Source organism: Archocentrus centrarchus, chromosome 2, assembly GCF_007364275.1.
Source record: "Archocentrus centrarchus isolate MPI-CPG fArcCen1 chromosome 2, fArcCen1, whole genome shotgun sequence".
Lineage (NCBI taxonomy): Eukaryota > Metazoa > Chordata > Actinopteri > Cichliformes > Cichlidae > Archocentrus > Archocentrus centrarchus.
This window is the reverse complement of record NC_044347.1, coordinates 25,002,164-25,025,122: the sequence shown is the minus strand read 5'-3', so window position 1 is coordinate 25,025,122 and position 22,959 is coordinate 25,002,164. Positions and strand designations below refer to the sequence as shown.

Below are 22,959 nucleotides of genomic sequence, written 5' to 3'. Positions count from 1 at the left end.
GACTTTGTGTCCATCAGGTAAACAATGAATTATGCATTATTTGGTTCCCCGTGTGCAAGCACAACAATGGAAGATGCTGGGCACCAAAGAAACGACTGTATGGGAAGAGTTTAGCACGTTCAGCCTTCCAGAAAAGACGCCACATGTGTCTCTGCTGAGGTTAAGTGTCCCAAAACATCCAGCTTAACCCTTAGTTTTTGTCTGTTTTTTTCTGATTACATGAGCTTTACTCAAATCTCATAGAAGATTCAAAGTGCCTATATTAAAACCGAGACATTAAAATGCATCTGTTGTATTCTTATCATCATAAATAAGTGAGCATTGTTAAGAACTTTTGTCTTTAATGATTAAATGCATGACAAATGCAGCTTTCATGAGGTGGTGCGTGGGGCCCTTAACTTTTAGAGGAGACACTTTGTGAATTTAATAAAAAAGAAACTGTCCAGTCAGAGTTGGGGGGGATGGGTCCTTAATGTTATTGATGGCAGCCATGCCAGACAGACTTTCACATTAAAATGTTACTGTGGAGCTGTTTTCAGGAAGATGATATATATGTGACATAGCTGCTTCAAAATGATCATTGAGTCTTAGTCTTTTATATTAATGTTCCCAATGGCTTCATTCAAAAATTCCCCCAACACTGATGAAATGCTCCATAGTACTTGTGTGATATTATGGACTCTGGACAAGATCTGACACTACATTAAGTGTTATATAATTCATTATGTCAGAGTTTTAGTAATGTAGCAGCTGCGTTTTGATAGGCAGTTTGATGTTTAAAACATTATCCCATGTGAATTGGTGAATCTTGATAAAAGGATTAGACAATTATTAAGCTGTTAACCCTATAAGTAAGAGCTCACCCCTCTGAAGTGAAGAACACGTCAGTTGCTGTCAGATCACGATTGATTGTGATGTATAATTAAGAAATAGGCTATAGAGAGAGGGGAAGGAAAAGGCCACAGGTTAGACACAAACCCAGGCTGCCCGCACCACAGTCGCGTGGCATATGCGGTCCCCTGCTCACCCACTAAGTCACCACAGCATCCACAGATGAAAGCTTTGGACCACACCTCTTTACTGGCCGTTTTCAGTGCTGTTATCACAGGTGCATAAAATCAAGCACCTAGCCATGCATAGTTCTAAAGAACTCAATGAATTTGAGCATAGTACTGTAATAGGATGCCACCATTGCAACAAGTCAGCTGGTGAAATTTCTTCCCTCTGAGATATTCCACCATCAGCTGTATGTGGTATTATGAGCCACAGCAACTCAGCCACACAGTGAAGTTGCAGAGTGGGGTCAGCGAGTGTTCAGGCACATAGTCACCAAAGTCTCCTGATTTCAATTCAATTCAATTTTATTTATATAGCGCCAAATCACAACCAACAGTCGCCTCAAGGCGCTTTGTATTGTAGGTAAGGACCCTACAATAATACAGAGAAAACCCAACAGTCTAACCGACTCCCTATGAGCAAGCATTTGGCGACAGTGACATTGACAAGATAATCTGCCTCACTGGGAGCAGATTTTAGGTAGCTGCTCTGCACTGTGTTGACACATGGCACTGAAGAGTATAATGAAGGAATTAGATCTTTAAACTTATTACAGCACTTTCAGACAGACTTCTACTGTAATAAAACGTATTCCCCACTGCTGTGTAATCCATTAACGTGAATGTAAATGTTACTAAGAACTGATCAGACAGGAGCTTTCAGGGAATACTGTTAGGTCTTTAGTTTCTATGTCAGGCCAGGATTCAGAGTATGATTAAAGTGGTGAGTGGGCTCCTTTACATTTTGAGAGCAGCCAATTGAATCTAATAGATTAAATGCAGTGTTGAGGCTGTCATTCTCAGCATCTACATGGATGTTAAAATCACCTACTATAATTATTTTATCTGAACTTTTATCTCAGATAAAAAGTCTGAGAAATCAGACAGAAACTCTGAGTAAGTCCAGGTACTGCAGAGATCCAAACCTCCGCTGGCATTAAGTTCAACACTAAAACTGTGTGCCAGGAGCTTCATAGCACAGGTTTCTGTGGTTAAGCAGCTTCTGTAGGTGTAATGTATAGGTGGCCCAGCCCATATAGTGTGTGTGTGTTCATCTGCCTTCACACACACATGAACTTGAGTAACATCCCATTCTTAATCCATAAGGTTTAATATGATATCGGACCCCCCTCTGCAGCTATAACAGCTTCAACTCTTCTGGGAAGGCTTTCCACAAGGTTTAGGACTGTTTATGGGAATTTTTGACCTTCTTCCAGAAGCGCATTTGTGAAGTCAGACACTGATGTTGGATGAGAAGGCCTGGCTCACAGTCTCTGCTCTTATTCATCCCAAAGGTGTTCTGTCAGGTTGAGGTCAGGACTCTGTGGAGGCCGGTCAAGTTCTTCCACAGCTCTAGAGTCCATTGGCGGCATGAGTTACACCACTGCATCCAACGCTTTGCATTGTGCTTGGTGATGTAAGGCTTGGATACAGCTGCTCAGCCATGGAAATCCATTCCATGAAGCTCTCTATGCACTGTTCTTGAGCTAATCTGAAGGCCACATGAAGTTTGGAGGTCTGTAGTGATTGACTGCAGAAAGTTGGCGACCTCTGCGCACTATGACCCCCAGCATCCACTGACTCCACTGTGTGATCTTACATGGCCTAACACATAGAATACCATTAACAATTGACTGTGGAATATTTAGTAGTGAGGAAATTTCACGACTGGACAAATGTTTGTAGAAGCAGTCTGCATGCCTAGGTGCTTGGTTTATACACCTGTGGCCATGGAAGTGATTGGAATACCTGAATTCACTGATTTGGATGGGTGAGTGAGTGAATACTTTTAGCAATACAGTGTATATAACAAAAAGCATGGAAGTCCCCCTGCATTGGAGACTCTCATAGATGGATGAATGGACTCATTATATAGGCTACCTGATGCTGCGCGTAAGTAATGGAATCAGAAGAAAAATTATTTAATGTTAAATTGTAAATCAAAGCAACTGAGAGACTCCTTAAATGAAATTTGGACGTTTTAATTTGGATGCACCTTTGACAGCTAAGAGCATGCAAATTGTCTTTTACACTTGTGATTGGCCTAAATTTCCTCTTATTGTGTCACAATCCATCTCCATCTCAATAACAGAAAGAAAAAAATAATCCCTGAAATTTGATGGGGTTTCCCAAGTGTAACAGATGCAGTCGAGGCTGCAGAAACTACCTAGTGAGGAACAATATTTATCATTATTGACCACCTTCAAAGTCGTACCGGCAACAATCTTGTCAAGCAAATATATTCACCACTAGACCACTGGAAGCACTAGAGAAGAAGTTTTTCTTTTACATGGTTTTTCTTTTTCTTTTACACCTTATGGGTGTTACAGCTTTGGCTTTTTCTAATTTGTTTTTATTTGTAATTTTCTTTCAAGGTTTTGTTTTCAATTCAGTTCAATTAGTTTCCAGAGTGGGTTCACTCATTTCAGATTATTTTTATTGATTGAAAACATTTAGTTTTAATTATATTTGTATTAGTTTTCATGTCAGTGTCAATAAATAAACAAAGTGAACAGGTATCACGACATGAAGATTTCTTGAAGACAGACGATTTGCAGTCATGCAGACATCCCACGTCTCCATAAAGGGATGTACCAAAACCTCATCAGATGGACATTTCCTGTTATTTAAAGTTTTATGAGTAATCAGTATTGTCTACTGTATACTTTTACATCCATTTTTTAAAAGTTTGCTTCTTTTTTTATTATTATTATTTCCATTAACTAAAATTTGTTTTGTTTTGTTTTTTATTCACCTAGATTTAGTTGTAGTAATACCTTAATTCTTCAGAGCAGTTCTACTAAATAACTCAGACTTAAGTGGAAGTACAGACCACACAGGCTCAGGCTACCCCTCTTGTCTCCTTCTGCATTTTAAAAGTCTATCCACACCTCCCAAATCCCTGGCTAACCACCAGAGCTTTGGCTGGAGTGGAGTGGACATGGGAGACTCAGATGGAAATCGATTTAATGGCTGGAGCTCACGGGGATGGGAAATGTGTCAGCCATGATCCGAGCCCAGCTTGGTCTTATTACCACCTAATGCACTTCACTTTGGTATCAGTCCAGCACTTTAAAGCTCTACATGATTGCTTGGCCATTCCTTTGTGGCCTCTCATTAACTCAGGGACGCTGAAGGAATGAAAGGCAAGGTTTTACCAAGCTCCACAACCTCTCTTTGCAGAAGAATTAAATATTTTAAGAGAAGCTAAAATCCTGGTCAAGGCCTAATGCTTGCCTCCACAGACAACGTGTGTTGACTTAAAAGAAAAGAAAAACACAGGAAGCTGCATTAATTTGCAAATATTTCTGTCAGTATATTCGTGTTCACTTGGAAGGTAGCGCCCTATTTTTTTTTTAAGTATTAAAGAAGTATAGATGTTTGAAAAAACTCATTAATTTGCTAATTTATGCAGCAAGATGCAGCAAAGTATAATGAGATCATCTTATCTGTAAGTAGAACTTATAATGATCACAATGCCTGTCAACACACAGGCACCCATCACTGTGGTGACACAATGTCCCACGCACAATATTTAATGGCAGATGACAATACATGACATGATATGAATATCAACATAAAAAAATGTGCTCAGAATTTAATTAGCTGCTCAGTCAAAAATGGATCTGGTTGTTCCAAAACCCGCCTGGTTACAGGGAAGGAAACCTTAAAGCTGCATTCACCCAAAATTCACCCCAAATCTATGACATCATGAGGGGTATGGCCATTTTTTTTTTTTTTACAATAGACATGCATAGAACTCAGCAGCGCTCTCTATTTAAAGCTACTTAAAGCCAAAATCTAAAATAGAAAAACAACATTTTAGAATTGGAAAATATAAGAACCCTCCTGCTGCAGTTTTCCTTCCCACTATTCTACGCCCTTCTCACCAGACATGAGACAGGATGAACATTTGCCACAGACTGTATAAAATACTCTCTACCAGGTAATACTCTCTTCTTAAGCTACTGCATCACCACATCATATTCCCCATGTGCACTTTTTAGCTCTGCATACTGAAAAAAAAAAAACCCTTAAAGAAATAAGAGTTTGTTTCTAGATGTTTATGTACATTTATGTCACGTCGGATTGAGGCACCGATGGGAACATTTTGCTTTTTTGTGACTTGTGAGTATCCGCACAGTTAGACCTCAAACCAGGAAATGAGCTGTTTCACGCTTTTCGCTCAAGAGTTCCTCAAACTAGGATTTAGGTTTAGAACCACCTTCCTCACCAAACTGTCAGTGGCCAAAAGGCTAATAAGTTGAGTACTCTTTAAAAATATAGCGTAAACAAACTGGAGTGTAAAACTCAAGAAAAGCATGATTTATACATTAAACCCTCCAGCAGAGACACACACACTGGGCACACACACACACACTGGGCAAGAGACATTTGCATTACAGAGCCCATAAAAGGTTACATCTGCCAGCTTGTGTGTGTGTGTGTGTGTGTGTGTGTGTCTGCAAGTATGCACACATTCGCACCTGCCATTTCCATGCATGTGCAACTTGTGTGCACACCGGTGTGTGTGAAGCTGCTGCACCTCCCTGCCACAGGTGACTGTCGGTTCGGCTAGCCCGGCTTCCTGAGATGTGAGGAGAAGCATTTGCCAGGACTCTAAACTCCTCTTCATCTAATCAAATGTCACTCGACTTGAAATAGCCTATCGAGGAGGCTTGTGTGAGAATTGTCCTTTCAGCTGGTGAGGTGTTACCACTGTGCCAAATGTCAGCTCTGTGAAGATCAAGCAGAAGAGGCCTGCAAGGGCCAAGTTGGCCTCAAAGCCAACAAAGATCTGAGCCAGAGGGGCAAAGAGTAACGATTTCACTCTGTTAGAAATGCTGCAATTTTGTGCGGGTATTCAATAAAGCAGCTGTTAAAATGCTACATATGATTAAGCCACTGACAAAGCGGGGCTGCAGTCATCACCCTATTTGTCCAAAGGGCAGCTGGATAGCACGACCCCTCCAGCATGAAGTGATTACTCAAATACTAAAAGTATAACATAACCTTGTGTCTACTGCTGGTGAATGCTTACATGACATCTTTGCCTCCCTTTTATGTATTTTAAAACAGGATTTCAAGGGTGCTGCAGTTATAGATGTGTTTGCAGCGGCTGTTTGCCAAGGCATGCTAGCAGCTGTGATGCTGTGGGTACAGCTGTGCTTTGAGATTACTTTCTAACATCAGCATACTAATATGCTCACAATCATAATGCTGGCATGCTGATGTTTAGTTGGTATGCTGTTTACGCAAAGTACAACCGAACACCAACTGCATTAGTAAAACATTTGCTGGTGACAGAGTTAGGGGAAAAGTCAGGGGCTCATCCTGGTGGTTTCTGTGAAGTTAGCGAGCTGTGATGTCACCCATCGGTTCATACTTTAGCCAATTATAACTCAGAGTTCCTGCATATGGTCAGCTCCACCTTTTCCACTTGGATCCAGGGCCTTCCCAATGATGTCTGCAACTACACCACCTCCCCCAGCAATGAAATGTGCCCATCCACACTGCAAAAAAAAGTTAATAAATAAATAAAATTTATGATCATAACAAAGTGAAAAAGTCATGATGGTGGGCCCACCACACAACCCACAGGACACAAAGGGTCTGCTGCTGACACTGAAGTGCAGGGTACCACAGAAAACCCCTATAAGGTGGATAGTTTTTATTGGCCACGTTAAGGTCCTATTAACTTTGGTAGTGAGGCATGATGGTTAATTTAATTTATTGTTTTTCTACCCTGATTTTTCAGCATAGCCCAAGAGTTATGTAGCTTGCACTACAAGCCACATTCACTCGCTGACACACAAACATTATTGCAGGACTTGAGTGGGTGCGGTTTAGTGTTTTGCTCAAGGACAATTCAACACACAGGCTGGAGGAGCCAGGGATCAATCCACTAACCCTCTGATTGGTAGACGACCCACTCTATCTCCTGAGCTACAGCCACCCCATTGATGTAATGTTAAACTGCTGTTCCTGACCCTGTTTCAACAGGTGAAAATTCCTTATAAGGATGTTGGTGTGGACTTAACCGTATGCCACCCCTGACTCTAACCCGGTCACTGGTGACCTCGTGGATGTTGAAGTTAAAGCATCAGTTTAATTTAATTCTAATTGGTAAATCTATTAGTACATTTTCCATTCCTCTCCATGTTTTCTAGCTTATTTTGTTCCAACAGAGTAGTTACAGTGATGGAAATTATAGCCTGTTAGGAAAATATTAAGCAAATTCATCAACTGCATCTAATGATTTCAATGTAATGATGTTAAAAAGCATTTCAGTAGGAAAATTGGCAATTACAAAGAGGACCGCATACAGTTTTTCAGAACATTATGTCACTGTTTCCAATATCCAAGCTGAAAATCTAAACAGCCGATCACAAAAACACTTTAATTGCTGAGACTAATATGATGTAAAACTGACACAAGGAGAAAAAAAAAAAAACATTTAAAGGGAGATACTGAGTCATTTATACGCTGATATGTGAGAGTCTGTGTACAGGGTCAGAGTTTCAAAGGTCCAGACACTAAAATTATTTAAATACAACCTCAGAATACATCACAACACGTGACATATTACAGTGTGCGTTCATTTATTTAAGAAAAACTAAGGACCCCCATGATTCAGTAGCTTGTAGAACCACCTTTAGTAGCCATAACTTAACATAATTGTCTTCTGTGTGACTTTATCGGTCTCTCACATTGTTTTGAAGAAATTTTGGCCCACTCTTCTCTACAACGCTGCTTCAGTTCATTGAGGTATGAGGGCATTTGTTTTTGCACAGCTCTCTTAAGGTCCCACCACAATGCTTCAGTCTGGTTGAGGTCTGAACTCTGACTGGGCCACTGCAAGGCCTCCATTCTTCTCTTTGTCAGTCATTCTGTTGAAGATGTTCTGCTGTGTTTGGGATCATTGTCCTGTTGTGTGACCCAATGACAGCCAAGTCATTGCAACTTTACAAACCTAAGTCATGCTACCATGCTCTATTTAGAGAGAAGAAGTTTTTCTCCTGGCAACTCTTCCAAACAAGTCATACTTGTGCAGCCTCTTTCTAATTGTAATGTCACGAACTTCAACATTTAACATGCTGACTGAGGCCTGTAGAGCTTGAGATCTAGCTCTTGGGTTTTTTGCAGTTTCTCTGTGCATTGCATGACATTTGGCTTCCTACTTTAAAGGCTCATTGGCTCATTCCTCCTACTGCAGCCAACAGGCATGTGTTTTGCTGCCTGAAGGATTGATATTAGCTTATCTTAGGAGAGGTTGCAATGAAGAGTAACCAAAAAATCAATAGGGTCATAATGTCCAAAAGGATTGTAGTGAAGAACCATGGCTGGAGTTTGTCTTCAGGAGAGCTGAAGTCAATGTCAATACAGTTTTTCTTTCAGCAATTTTCCTTTCATTCATTGTTTCCTACTCAGTCTTAAAGAATAAGTGAAACAGGAAGGGTCCTTATGGACCCTCTATGTAATATAATTTACAGGTGTAATATTGTATATCGACAACCAAATTCTAGCTTTATCGATCACTATTGACTTTCCCTGGCTTTCTCCACAAGTCCCCCACCATCACCACACTCAAAGTCACGTCTAAGTGGTAACAGCTGAAGGTGTTGGCACATGATATTTACGTGATCTTAGTCTAGTGCACGTGTCATGCAGACAGAGAAGCCTGCATCTTGTGTAAAGAGTGGCTTCATATCAAGTTGCCATTAAACCATTTCTGCTTTAAATGAACATAATTTGCCTCTCCATGTTGATATTTGAAGATCTGGATGGGAACAGAAAGTCTATACACTCAAAAGCTGCATGGACCTGCTGCAAAACACGTTCCTCTGAGCCAAATCTGAAGGTGATGGAGCTGCAAGGAGGCAGTAGCTTTGGCTACTACCAACCTGTGTCCTAGTGCTACTTAGGAGCACTAGGACACAGGTTGGTAAACGGCTCTTTTAATTGTATTTTTAAAACTGCAAACTTTTGCTTTTTAATTCTACTTAGTCAAATATATTTCCTCTGGCATTTTCACCCCTTTTGAGTCAATGTGACTAATTATTATTAATTACCTTCATCTGTTTTGCAGATTAAGTTAGCCCAACGGTGCAGAGGAATATGAGCATGAGCGAAAATATTCTGTGTTCTTTCATACTCAGATACTTCAATGGTCATTCCATGTTGTACAGTTTAGTTGCTCGGGTTGTTTTAATTTCATGATGGGATTCATTATGAGTAATGTGGCTTGTTGGCTTAATGATTATCAGTGGTTTATCACAGATAGTACAGAGTGCAGCTTGACTCACTGACAAAAAAAAGAGAATGCTACAGTCACACTCGGGATAATAGTGGTTGAAGATAACAGTACAAAATATTGTGAACATATGCAATAAACTTGTGATCTTGTTGCCTTTGAAATAGTGGTTTCCAACACAGGCACCAGGTCTGCAACCATTCGCAGTCAGATGTCGTCTTCAAAACAACTTTGGTGCGTGAAGATGGCGATAAAACAGCAATAAGGCTGAATCAGTCTGCAGTCAGTCTGCTATTGAATGGGGTAAAGCTGGCAGTTACAGGCAGTCTCTTTGTGACAATGCAATGATTGCCAGAGATAAATAAAAAATGACTGCAAATCAGTTGCTGTATGTTGCCATCTACATACACATACATTCACATTAACTACTTTACATTCCAGCCAGAAACTCATAGATCTGAAATGGAAGTTCTGAAATTTCTTCACAAATAGTGGCATAGTTGCTGCAGGAAGGCCATTTAACTGCAAAATGAGATAGGCACTCAACAACATTACTTTTATTTAGGAATATAACCAGAATTCAACCAACTGAGCTGAGTTGCCTATTACAAAGAGAGGCATCAGAGACGAGTCTCGTTCATCTGTGCAGTCTGACTCAGATTGATTGCAACTTTTTGGAACCTGTTGATGTTTATAAATTAGAAGAGAGTTATTTATGAACCTTCACCAATCTGTCTGAGAGTGATTGCAGTCAGTCCAAGTTGGACTGCAACTGTTTGGAGACAGGTTTCCTCCGACCAGGTGACCTGTGCAATTACGTTGTGACCGAAAGTCACCGCAACTACTTGCAAATTTTTGCCAAATGCAAAGAAATTCTAAGTAATCACTGGGCAACCACCAATTTTGTCACAAGGAGGTTGTCAATGTCTTTTTTTATGTGACAGTCATCAGTGAAACTGGGGTGGCATGCTAGCATGCTAGCATTTGCTAATTACTAATTACATCATCCATTAGTACTAAGCCTGCACCAATGGATGCATTTGATTACTATTGCTAATATTATTAGTAGTATATTTTTGCATCTCTGCATTTAACTAAGACACGCCAAATGGAAGCACATACAATTTCACACTAGCATTTCTGCCCTTCTTAAATGAATGTGTGCGCTCGGAGCAGCTACGCTGATCCAACACCATCATCTCAAAATGAGAGAGAACAGAATGAGTGTTTCAATCTGATGGTTTTAAATTAGAGCTGAACGCTACTATGCAACTGTGGAGAACTTGGTTTATCTCCTCAACTTTTTGTGTCACATGGTGCATGTGTTAGGGGCAGGCACAGCGAAGACTGGAGGAGAGGCAGATGAGCTTTGCTATGCATATAAAAGCACAATGAATGATTTAATAGAAGTATACGGCCTAAAGGGGAAAAGTAAAAGAAAGCCGGGCAACTGTAATGACTACACAGCTGTTCGGATGATATACATCCACTAATGGTCACTAATTACAGTTGGCTCAACCGTTTATCATTTGATGTCAAAGTGGCTCTGGCCTGCATCTTTCCTTTTAATGCTGGAAGCAGCAAATAAGCTCTCTGGGAGCTCTCTCTGTGGTTGGGCCACACACTGTATTATAGAGGTTTGATAGTGCTACCTTAATGAGAGCACTCCTGCTGAGATATTTCAGTCCCAACAAAAAGTGGCCCAGTCAATTCGTCTTCTAAACATTTAGCTCATTTCTTACTTGAGCACCTGGATTACTGGTGAAGTAGCGTGAGCACATCTCTTTGTATTCCTTGTGAGGCAGAAAGTGCCCCTTTCATCACCGATAGTTAACGTCACTTTCTTCCTACTCGCCTTTTGTTCCTCAGTTAAAGCTGCACATCAGTGGGAAATCACAGCGTTTGGTAACCAAAAAAAAAAAACCTCCTTGCTATTTTGGTCCCCGTGGTGCAGAAAAGAATATAAACCCAGTCAGAACTTTCTTTGCAAATGACATTAAGTTTTCTCAAATTTGATTTCCACTCGTTTTTATGCTTTAATAACAGAAACTGTATACACCTAAATCATTTATCAAATGAGGCAAAAATGCATGCCTGCTTACATATAATATATATGACTAGAATTCAGCAAATGTTGTAGTGCCTACATCCCGTCCTCCACTCACGTGCGTCGCAGTGAAGTGATTGAATCTGATGTGACTTCTGAAACGGGTCATTTTAATACGCATCTAAAGCAGGTCAAACCTTTGCTTGAATTTCAACAACTCTAAAATTTTGAGCGTCATTATTGATATATATTATGTAGCAGCATGATGTAATTGATAGGTAGCAGGAGAGACGGGGGTTGGGGGGTTGACTGAATGGAAAGGAAGAAAAACAGATGGAAATAGAAGTAAAAGAGACAGGAAACAGCTGCAAATCAACAATGTCGGAGCAGCTTCGGTTTCTATTTCTGACACACCTGCCTTTTATCTGAATCCTTCTGAAGTCCCCCCCTCTCTCTGTAGACTTCATAAGAAGGTGTACACACACACACACACACACACACACACGCACACACACACACACACACACACACACACACACACACACACACACACACACACACACACACACACACACACACACACGCACACGCACACATTTAGCTCATGCACATAACATTTCTGTATAGGGAAAGCCATGTCAGTGGCCACAAATGAATATATATGAATAAAACTGCACACACATGCACTGCGACTTCCCATTCATATGCACACACAGTCTTTCACTTTCCACTGCCACCCACTGACTTAATTGTAAGTGCCAGACATATTCAGGGAGGCAATAATGGCAGATATGATTGCAGCGACCTGGTCAGTCAGTGTAGATCAATAGCTTGTTAGCTATGGACGATTACAGCCTTCAGTCACAGTTACTGCCTGCGATCACACACGAGCTGAAACTGAATCAGCTACCTGGCCATATTCAGCTGCATCCAGGCTGAAATTGAACTGTGCACCTTATAGTGCACCTTATACGTGCTGCCCAGCACAATCAGCTCACGACACTGCATTGTGATTAAAAACCAGTTCCAATTTGTGCCCTTTATGAATTTATGTTGGACTATCCATACTGGACTTGCCAGTGCCATGTTCCGACTACATCAGTATCAACCCAGTTGCATCCTGACAACAATGGTAGTGGTCCATCTCAGGGTATCATGCATGCTATCTGTTTCATCTCAGTTAATGTGTCATAACCCAGCATGAATAACTGTTAGCTTCTTGAATGTCTACGTTTGGTTGAAAAATAGTTCCAAAATGAAATGTGCTGAAGCTGAAGATACGTGGGCACATTTCATATGTCGACACATCACCCCCGCCCACACACACACACACACACACACACACACACACACACACACACACACACACACACACTCACACTCCACCCCCCATCCTCCATAGAGTTGTTTCCATAACCTTTTGTTAACAAATTCTCCATGCAAACAAATGACAGAATTTGTAAGAGACAGTCTGATTGGCCCAAAATTAGATGGGGAAACATCATCTTTTGTCTGCCTGTGGTGCAGTCTTTGGCATCATACTGCAGATTTGACAGAAGAGACAGTGTCGCTGTTTCAATAATGTTTGCTGGAAACAGATGAAAGCCAACTTGTCCACTTCTGTTAGGTGAACCAATAGGAGAACAGAGCGCTCCAGCAGCCAGTGTTTTCTACCAGCTGTGTAAAAATGGCCGGTCTAGTTAGTTGTAACTGTGAAAGGACAGATAACCACTGTCATACACACTGCTTCTGTTGCCATTGACTGTTTGCGTTCTTGACCTGACAACTGTTAGCTAGTGCCATCCGATGACATCACATATGTTGACAAGTGTGACTGATTAGGAGGCTCAACAGGCAAGATTTAATAACTCAGTAATCTGACATAGACAAAAATATGATATAGTCAGCGTGGCATTAGACGAGGTTTGTTTGCAATAACTTGTATATTATTCTTTAGTCAATTACATTTAAACTATATCCATCCTCCTCCACTTATCCTGCTCAGGGTCACGAGGGGGGCCGGAGCCTGTCCCAGCTGTAATAGGGCAAGAAGCAGGGTACACCCTGTACAGGTCGCCAACCTGTCGCAGGGCTAAAACAGAAAGACAGACAACCATTCACACCTATGGGCAATTTAGAATCACCAATTAACTGCATGCTGCACCACTAACTGCATGCGTTTGGACTGTGGGAGGAAACCAGAGTACCTGAAACCCACACAAAACACGGGGCGAACATGCAAACTCCACAAAGACGCATTCAAACCCAGAGCTTCTTGCTGTGAGGCAACAGTGAAGCAAAACTGTTCTTTTTAACCGGTGCCATATAGATAAAACTGAAGCGCTGTAATTTTCAACAAATGTTGCTCAAACAGAAGGAAATGGTGCATTAGTTTGTGAAAGACTTGAATCTGTCTTTTAATGTAGCTTTTAATTCACTGAAGGCCTGTTGTATTTCTAGAAAGCGCCTCAGATCCAAATTTAATTGAGTTCCTTGAATCATCCTGGCTTCCAAACTCTAAACGCGTGTGGCTGAAGAGCCCTTGCAGCATACAAAGCCTTCCACTCCAGCCCTCTTTGTCCCTGATTCCCCGGTGAGCACAGACGCAAACACTGACACATATACCCATGTGCATCTTTGCACAGTACACGAGGATCACCCAGATCTCACACAGTGATCACACTCTGAATCCAAAAGGAAAGTGACACAATAGGGACACAAAAGCATCTCATCTTCATCAGAGGCGAACTGCTTCTTATCGGTTAAGGTGAGGCTCAACACTTGCTCTGCTCGGGGGAAATGTGGGCTGCTTTTTCTTCTCAAGTGGACCAGTCACCCACTTTATATGAAGATTAGACTCGCTGCTGACTTCACAGGACTGGAAGTGACAGGAGGAAAACAAACAGGGACGCTGAGTTAACAACCCTGCTACACTGTAGTATCTTGGAGTTTCACTTTCACTGCTTTGGAACCTCTTTTTTAATCTATTTTGAAGTAAAATAACTAAAAGATCTTTGACTCGAGAAAAAAAAAAGGCTTTACAGGAGCCGTTTATTGGCAATTTATAGAAAATAGATTACTCAGAATCTGAAAGCTTCATCAGTCAAAGCCTTAAAATAGAGTTAAAAATACAGACACACAAAATACATACACACACACACACACACACGTATATGTATACATGCATATATTTGCTGTGAAAAATTATTTACCTCCTTCCTGATTTCTTTTTTTTAACCTGTCCTATAAACTGAAGCAGGCTAAAAGAGCATCACATCATGCCACGATCTAAAGAAACTCAGGAACGGCTTAGAAACAAAGTCACTGACATCTATCAGTCTGGAAAGGCTTACAAAGCTGTTTCTAAGGTTTTGGGACTCCAGAGAACCACAGTGAGAGCCATTATCCACAAATGGAAAAAACTTGGAACAGTGGTGAACCTTCTCAGGAGAGGCCAGCTGATTCAACAATAAGAAAGAAACTGAGCAATATGGTATCCATGGAAGAGCTCCAAGGCAAAAACCACTGCTGACCAAAAAGAGCACAAAGGCTTGTCTCACATTTGCCAATAAACATTCTGATTATCCCCAGAACTTTTGAGAAAATATTCTGCGGGCTGTCGAGACTGGTGTGAAACTAACACAGCATTTCATAAAAAGAACATCATAGCAACAGTCAAACATGGCAGTGGTAGTGTGATGGTCTGGGGCTGCTTTGCTGCTTCAGGACCTGGAAGACTTGCTGTAATTGATGGAACCATGAATTCTGCTCTGTACCAGAAAATCCTGAAGGAGAATGTCCGCCCATCAGTTTGGACCCTGAATCTGGGTTATGCAGTAGGACAACAATCTGAAACACCCCAGCAGCTTCACCTCAAAATGACTCAAAAAGAGAAGAAAAAGAGATGGTTTTGGAGCGACCGAATCAAAGTCCAGACGTAAATCAGATTGAGATGGTTTGAGATGACATTAAACAGGTCGTTTGTGTTCAAAAACCCTCCAAAGTAGCTGAATTAAAGCAATTCTGCAAAGAAGAGTGGACCAAAATCCCTCCACAGCGATGTGAAAGACTCATTGGCAGTTATCACAAACCAGTTATTAGGTTTAGGGGGCAATGGTAAAGCACCTTGAGGAGACTGTTGTTGTAATTTGGCTTTATAAAAATAAAACTGAATTGAATTGAATTTAAATCTAGATGCTTCTCTGGTTTGCTTAATGAACATCATCCTGTATAAAAATAAAATTTAAAATTAATGACTGAGAGCATAAAGTCATCAATAAAGTTTTTACAGAGGTCATAAAGGAAGTGAGAGTATCAGCAATTTTGTCGCAAATGTAGGTACAATAAGACTTATCCTTGCAACCACAGGAGACGCCCCCTACTGGTCATTAGAAGGAATGTATGTTTAAGGCACTTTTTATAGTCCACAGCTTAAAGTTAGACAGAAGTAAGTTTGTCTAACTTTAAAATTTGAGCCCAACTGATTTATCCATGAGCCGATATTAGTGACCAATATTAGCCATTTGTTGATCTTTCAGTATCAGCATTTAGAACAAGTGATAAAAGAACATTTAAAAAGTAAAGAAGAGAAACACCCTTCAATTTTACAAGTGTTAACACTGTATATTTCACGCTTAAGAGGGCACTTCCCTGTTGGCAACACATGTTTCGATTGCCACAAACACAACAAGCAATAAATAAATAAAAACTTAAAACAAATGTTAGAGAGATCTGTTTATGGTTTGTGTATCTGAAAGAAAAAAATATCGGCTCATATCGCAGAATATTGGATTTTAAAATCACCAAATATCGGTATCTGTCTTAGAAAACTTTTATTGGTCAGACTCTAATTATCACATAGAAAAGAGGAAATACAGTGGTTGTGGGGTGGGTGGGGGGAGGAGGGCTGTAATTTGACATCATAAACAGTACCAGTCAAAAGTGAGTGTGTCCAAACTTTTGACTGGTACTGTAAATACTGGGTAATATGCTCAAATACTTAGAAGAATAGTTTCAGGAACTATATGGTTTCTGCTGGTAATGTTTAGATGAGCAGATTTTAATCTCTCTTAAATCTGAGAGGCAGTAACTAGTTTAGCGTGAAGTAGACAGAAACAGCAACTCTCTTTAAAGTTGTACCAGCTCAAACGACCAATTTACTGATGTTAAAATTTTATTAATCTCCAAACCGTTTCTTCAAATGTGCTCGATTTGAAAGTTAAACTCATGGTTAAGTCCAGCAGCACGGCCATCCACAGCCTCCCCTGCTTCATTTTAGCCTAAAGAGATTGTTTGTATGAACCATGAAGCGAACCTTACTTTGAGACACAAACATTTAACTTCTAAATTATCAGCCAATTAATGGAGAAATCTCAAATTTGCTTAAAACAACAGTCTGTGTTCTGGTTCCACAGCCAGCGGCTTATAAACAAGCACAACTACAGATGAGAAAATAAAAAGAGGCAAACAGAAAAACATTGTTTGTGTGTGTGTGTGTGTGTGTGTGTGTGTGTGTGTGTGTGTGTGTGTGTGTGTGTGTGTGTATAAAGACGTTGAGTGATTTAGTCAAAATCAAGGTGTGTCTTGAAAATGAGCCTCGGAGTACCAGCTTCAGTGGCTGCTGTATATGTGAATGCTTGAATACTTGCTATGGTGTGTGTGTGTGTGTGTGTGTGTGTGTGTGTGTGTGTGTGTGTGTGTGTGTGTGTGTGTGTGTGTGTGTGTGTGTGTGTGTGTGTTTTTCTCAGAGGTTCATTGCAGCAGTTCTCAGCAGAACCCACTCTCTTTTCCAGTGACTTAAATGTCCCAGATCTGTCTTTGACTCAACGTCATCTCCAAGTGTTTGTCAGAGCACGTTTTCCCACACACACACACACACACACACACACACACACACACACACACACACACACACACACACACACACACACACACACGTACTTCTGCTGCTTCACATAATCCTGCTAAGACATTAACATTTCATGGACGACACTGAGGTTTGTCAACTGTATCGCATCAAAATTTCATCCCTAATTATGGAAGCAGAGCTAGAGGGTGATTCCCCCACACACACACCCACCTTCTCCTCCCGCGAGGTGAACTACCAGGCTGAACCGATCCGAGCAAGCTGCTAGTGAAAGCCAGAGAGAGAGGGGGAAAACAAAGGTTATTGTCGATGATATCTGGGAGTCTGGCCATTTCAAGCATTCAGAGAAAGACAAATAAACACTATTAATGATGCGAAGATAGACGTTTCCCACCAGAGTCTGAAAATTTATGACCCAGGCTTTGTAGTAGAAACTGGAGGGTGAAGACTGTAGTCGCTGGCTGAGTCTTAATAAGCCTTACAACAACCTAGAAGCCAGTTACTCCAGGCGATGAAATACTAAGGAAATTCTTAGAATTATGATGTTTACTAAGAATTCCCCCTTAAAGTCAGGAACAAATCCTGGTAAGGTCAGTGATTCACAAAGCATCTTAGCCCTTAAAAGAGCTCCAAAGGTAATAAAAAAAAAAAAAACTGTTCAGAGTGAGGAAGATGACATTTAGAGGATTAAGAGTGTCTTTAACACAGGAGAAACTGGCAGAAAGACAAAATTTAGAGTAACTGAAATGCAGCAAAATGATGATCGGATCCCCTCCAATGAGGAAGTAAAATATGCATGGTTGATAAAATGTGTTTCATTTAGTTTTTGAAAGGTGTTTCTGTGATTTTTAACAAAAATGTTCACAACTACAGGTCGGTATTTTAATAGTGGGTGTGTTGAAAGTTGTCGTATGTGTGGTGCTGTTCTTTTAACTTTTCAGATTTTTCTTTAGTCCCACCCAGATTTGCTCAAGAGGCATTGCCTTTCCCCAGGGCGACACTGTACACATTAATGCGCTCTTAGCAAGAACACCATTGGTAACACACTACGCTGTAATGAATTGAAATCTTGTAGCACTCGCAAGGTCCCCCTGCTCAAAGAGGCACATGTACAGGCACGTCTCAGGTTTGCCAGTGAACATCTAAATGAATCAGAGAAGGTTTGGGAGGGAAGTGCTGCGGTGAGATGAAACCAAAATCGAGCTCTTTGGCATCAACATGACCCGTCGTGTTTGGAGGAAGAGAAATGCTGAGTGTGACCCCAAGAACACCATCACCACAGTCAAGTATGGAGGTGGAAGCATCATGCTTTGGTGCTGTTTTTCTACTAAAGGTGTAGAACAACTTCACTAAAATGAGGGACCAAGTGGACTGGGCCATGTACTGTGACCCAAAACATGCCACCAAGGTAGCAAAGGAGTGGTTAAAGAAGAAGCAGATTAAGGTCATTGAGTGGTCTAGCCAGTCTCCAGACCTCAGTCCTATAGGAAATCTGCAGAGGGAGCTGACGCTTCGAGTTGTCAACTGAGGACACTGCATGCTCATACAGTAGCCACACCCCAAAGCATACCCAACATTATTGTTATTCAAAATGTTTCCCTAATTTACTTAATCCTTATTGAAACTAACAATTGAGACCACAAACTCATCAGTGAAGTCATAAATGAAGTCGAACCTCTGTTGACCATTAGGAATGAAGCATGTTTAGCCTGGTACTCACTTTTCAGATTTAGAGGCTACATCCATGTTTTATTATACAGCTTGTAAGTTAAAGTTAGACAAAAATAATTGTGAGTCGTTGGTTTTAGAGCTGCAGTCAAATGGTGCAAACATCTTTCCACAGACTGCACAACTCCTGTCCAAATTCATGTGCTTCAGTAGTTGTGCAGTAGTAGTGTAGCAATGGAGACACACCAACTATTTATTCACATAGAAATCATTAACATTTCTATAAGAAATCCATTCCTTAACATTGCAGCAAGACATGCATTTGCACACCACCCCTCCAGTGTTGACTCTATGGATTTGTCCTGCTTAAGCAGGACTTTGTATGTAGCCTCTCAAAACGTCTTGTATGACTGTTGGAACAAAATGTCTTTCATCCTCCTATAGGCCAAACTAATAAGAAAATACAGACCATTTCAGACAGAAATTACCTCTGTATAGGAAGGTTGTCAGAAATGTTTGAATTTTATTTCAACATTTAAGTGAAGTGGAAGTGGAAAATATCACAGTGAGCTACAGGAAGCAAAACAAAATTAGAGTAAAGCAGTTCCCAAATGGCTTCCACATATCAGATTGTATTGCTGATTGTAAATGCAAAATCTGAATCAAGGGAAAAGAAACACAGGGAGAATGTTACCAGTGCAGAGGTAAATTGGAATATGAGAGAAATAAACATAAGGCCCCAGCAGAAACAATTGAAGGAATGTCTACCCTCACATTCAGAATAATAGAGAATAATACCTCTAATATGGTAAAGGCAGTCAGTCTGATGACATAGCACCATAATATATCCCTCTTGCTGCCACTGTGCTAAACCCAAGTGAAAATCACCTCACTGGAACCCACATCTCCAGGCTGCCTACCTTGATTTCTCCAAATGACTGTTAAAATGCAGCAGCAGCAGCAGCAACAGCTGGGAATTGTGTGACGACTGCACGCTCATCACAGAAAACTTTTCCAGCCAGCAGCCCACCAGTGAGAACACTCCGGGGAACAAACCGCTAACCATTTTGATTAGAGACCTCACTGAAAAGGAATGCTCTCCTCCAAGAAGCTTGGGGCTTTGATTGCACCATAGCAGAGAGAACGTGGGTGCAATCAGGGGAGGATTTGGACTCGAATTCCCACCATCAGCCTTTCTCCCTGCACACACGCAGCACAAACTCATACATGCAGTATTTCAGTCAGACTGCAAGCAACTCATCTTTTGGCATGTGTAAAAATAATATGTCTTCATAGTTTGGGAGTGGTGGCCAAATAGGCTAGCATAGCATTCTCATATTTGCATTTTTAGTTATTTTCCATCCAGGCCATGTGCCTGACCATTTTCAGAGAATGTTTTTTTTGTTAACACTGACCTATGAATTATTCAAGCATAATAGAGGCGCCAAACTCAAGAGATCAGGGCATGAAACAGTATTGTGTCTACACATGACAGACAACTTAGCAAAGGATCCATTTTAAATTATATTGTTGGCACTTTGTTACCAGCAGCCTGTCGCAAAAAGACACAATTTGTCAAAAGAGAACACAGTTTGACACACATAAAATTGTATTTTTGCACCAAAAAGGTGATTCTATTTTTAAGGAAGGGAAATGGGGAGAAAATGCAGAGGTATGCCACATTATACAAGAGCTGGACTGAAAATCAGTGGCAACAGGTTTGATGGAGTGATGAATCCAAACTTTAAATTCTTGGTTCAAAACATCAACAGCATGTATGGATGACAAGAGGTACAACAGTGAGTGTCAACAGGCATCTGTAAAACAGTGGAGGTTATGTCATGGTCTGGGGCTCCACTGCAGCCAGTGGTTTTGGAGATCTTGTCAAAATTGATGCACAAAAAGTACAATCAGATTTTGATCCATCAACAAATGTCATCTGGACAGCATTTAATTGCCAAAGGCTTCATTTTTCAGCATAACAATTTTCCCAAACACACTGCCAATGTAGTAAAGCATACTTGCATACTTGCACACACACATACACACACACTGGGACACTATCAGTCATGGACTGGCCTCCCCAGAGCCCGGACCTCAACAATACTGAAGCAGTGCGAGATCATCAAAGAGAACAGAACAAAAGGCAGAAACATCCAAAGAACAGCTTTGAATGTCCTTCAAGAAGAACTATTCCTGAAGACTGCTTAAAGAAATGACAAGAAAGCTGCCTCAGAGAGTTCACACTGTGTTGAAGAATAATGATGGTCACACCATACTGACTACCAAGCTTGTTAGAATTATATAAACTCTGATTTTGCCTTATACTGTGTTTCTGTGCATGTTTGCACACATTTCTCTGCAGCCATTTCCCATTTTCCTAGTAAAATACAAAGAAATGAGCTCAAAACTTTTGCACAGCACAGTATGTCTTTGCAGTTCTGGCTAATGTTGGCATACCATGTCATCATGGTGTGCTCTATGTGGCCATGATGTCATATTTTTGTATTTTTAATTTGAAATGAAATTACATTCAAGTGAATTAGCTTTGCAGGTAATTAACCAGAAACCTGAGAAGTGGATAGATGTAATTTTCATACATTTTATTGACAAAGCAATGAATTCTTTCATAGAAGCACAAATAATCATTAGTTTCAGCCTTATTTATGTAAATGATGTAAATACTCAGAATTCAGTCAGCTTGTAATTTTCCCACTGAATGGATAATGCTGCTAACCCTCAACAAGAACTTCACTCTTAATCCTAGTGGAGATCTCAGAGTGTCCAAACACACCAAATACTTCCTCCTGTATTAAAAAAAAATGTTTTAAAATGAGTGACAGGGAGTACAGGGTTGAATTTATGTCGGAAGCTTCCTTGAGGAACAATAAAAAGCTTGCAAAAAGAGTTAAAGAGGTGGAGGGGGGAGCCATCTTCCCACCCTCACAGCAGCAGCGTCGTCACCAGTTTCAGCACCATGGACAGCTCAGGCACAAAGCCAGTACCAATCAGCACCCTGGACAGCACCACCAACGCTGATCGCCGCTAAAGTTTCTCAGCTGTCAAACAAGCTCCCAACTCTCCATCAGCGCCACCTGATCTTACCTCCGATATCTGGCCGCAGCGTCTTGTCGTACTCCTTGAGCAAATTGTTCAGAATGAGCGTGGCATCCTCCTGGTGCGACCTGGGGACCAACATCTGATTGACAGTGGTGTCCTGATGATCTTCGTCGTCGTCGCCATATTCCCGTAGATCAGAACTGTGTGTGGGAGGGGGGGGGGGGGGGGGGGGGGACAGGGGGTCTTAATCATGTTTAAACTAACACAATTGTCATGAAAACTTTGTCGCAGGAGTAAAACATCGCAAGCATTGATGCATGCTGGCTCATGTTTGACTTGGAGCCTGCTATAAATGATTGTCAGACACCAGACTGTGGGTTTGGGCGCAGCAGTAAATGGTGCTGTCCCCCACTCCCCCACCCCCGCGCCCCCCTCTGTAGGAGTGCGTGTTTGTGTGGGGGAAACCCTTAGAAAAAAATACGCATTATCATACAGGCTCTTTCACGCATGTATAGAATTCCATTCATAGCAACCTAACTTTTGAAGCTTTAAAGCACCTCTCAGCTGTTGATCGTAGAAATAAAAGGTGCAAATGAGACTCACCGAGCACCCTGAGCGAGCAAAAGTGTGAAAAGGATGACCACAAACTTGATTGTCATTTTCCCATGCGCGGATCACCTCTGATCACAGGAACTGGTGGACGCTGCGCTGCTGCCGCTGCCGCTGCTGCGATCAAGTGCCAGTACAGTAAGGTGTGTAACCATCAATCCGAGCTCTGAACTTCCTCATCCGCCCACGCACTTTTTTCTCCTGCGCGTCATGTGCACCAACAACCACCACCACCACAGCACAGATAGCGAGTTCTCTCCCCCCACCCCCTCCACCTTCCTCGGTCCTCCTCGCTCCTTCGCGGGAGGGTTTCCTCCGGGAAGGCGCCCGACGATCAATCAGTGTGATCAGTCCAAGAGAAGCAACAGCAGCCGAAGCAGGAGGAGTATGGGGTGGGAGG

General features: G+C 41.3%; 1 protein-coding gene across 1 annotated transcript in view; it reads right to left on the bottom strand.

Moving 5' to 3' along the window:
* LOC115794157 (gamma-aminobutyric acid receptor subunit gamma-3-like) overlaps positions 1-22,691 on the bottom strand; it is a 129,008-nt gene extending 106,317 nt beyond the window's left edge. The window contains exons 1-2 of the mRNA XM_030749484.1: positions 22,554-22,691; positions 21,996-22,150 (exon numbers count right to left, since the gene is read on the bottom strand). Of these exons, the coding sequence (XP_030605344.1) occupies positions 21,996-22,150; positions 22,554-22,609 (211 nt within the window). The 5' untranslated portion in view covers positions 22,610-22,691. The remainder of the gene's footprint in view (positions 1-21,995; positions 22,151-22,553) is intronic.
* Between the last annotated feature and the right edge of the window lie 268 nt (positions 22,692-22,959).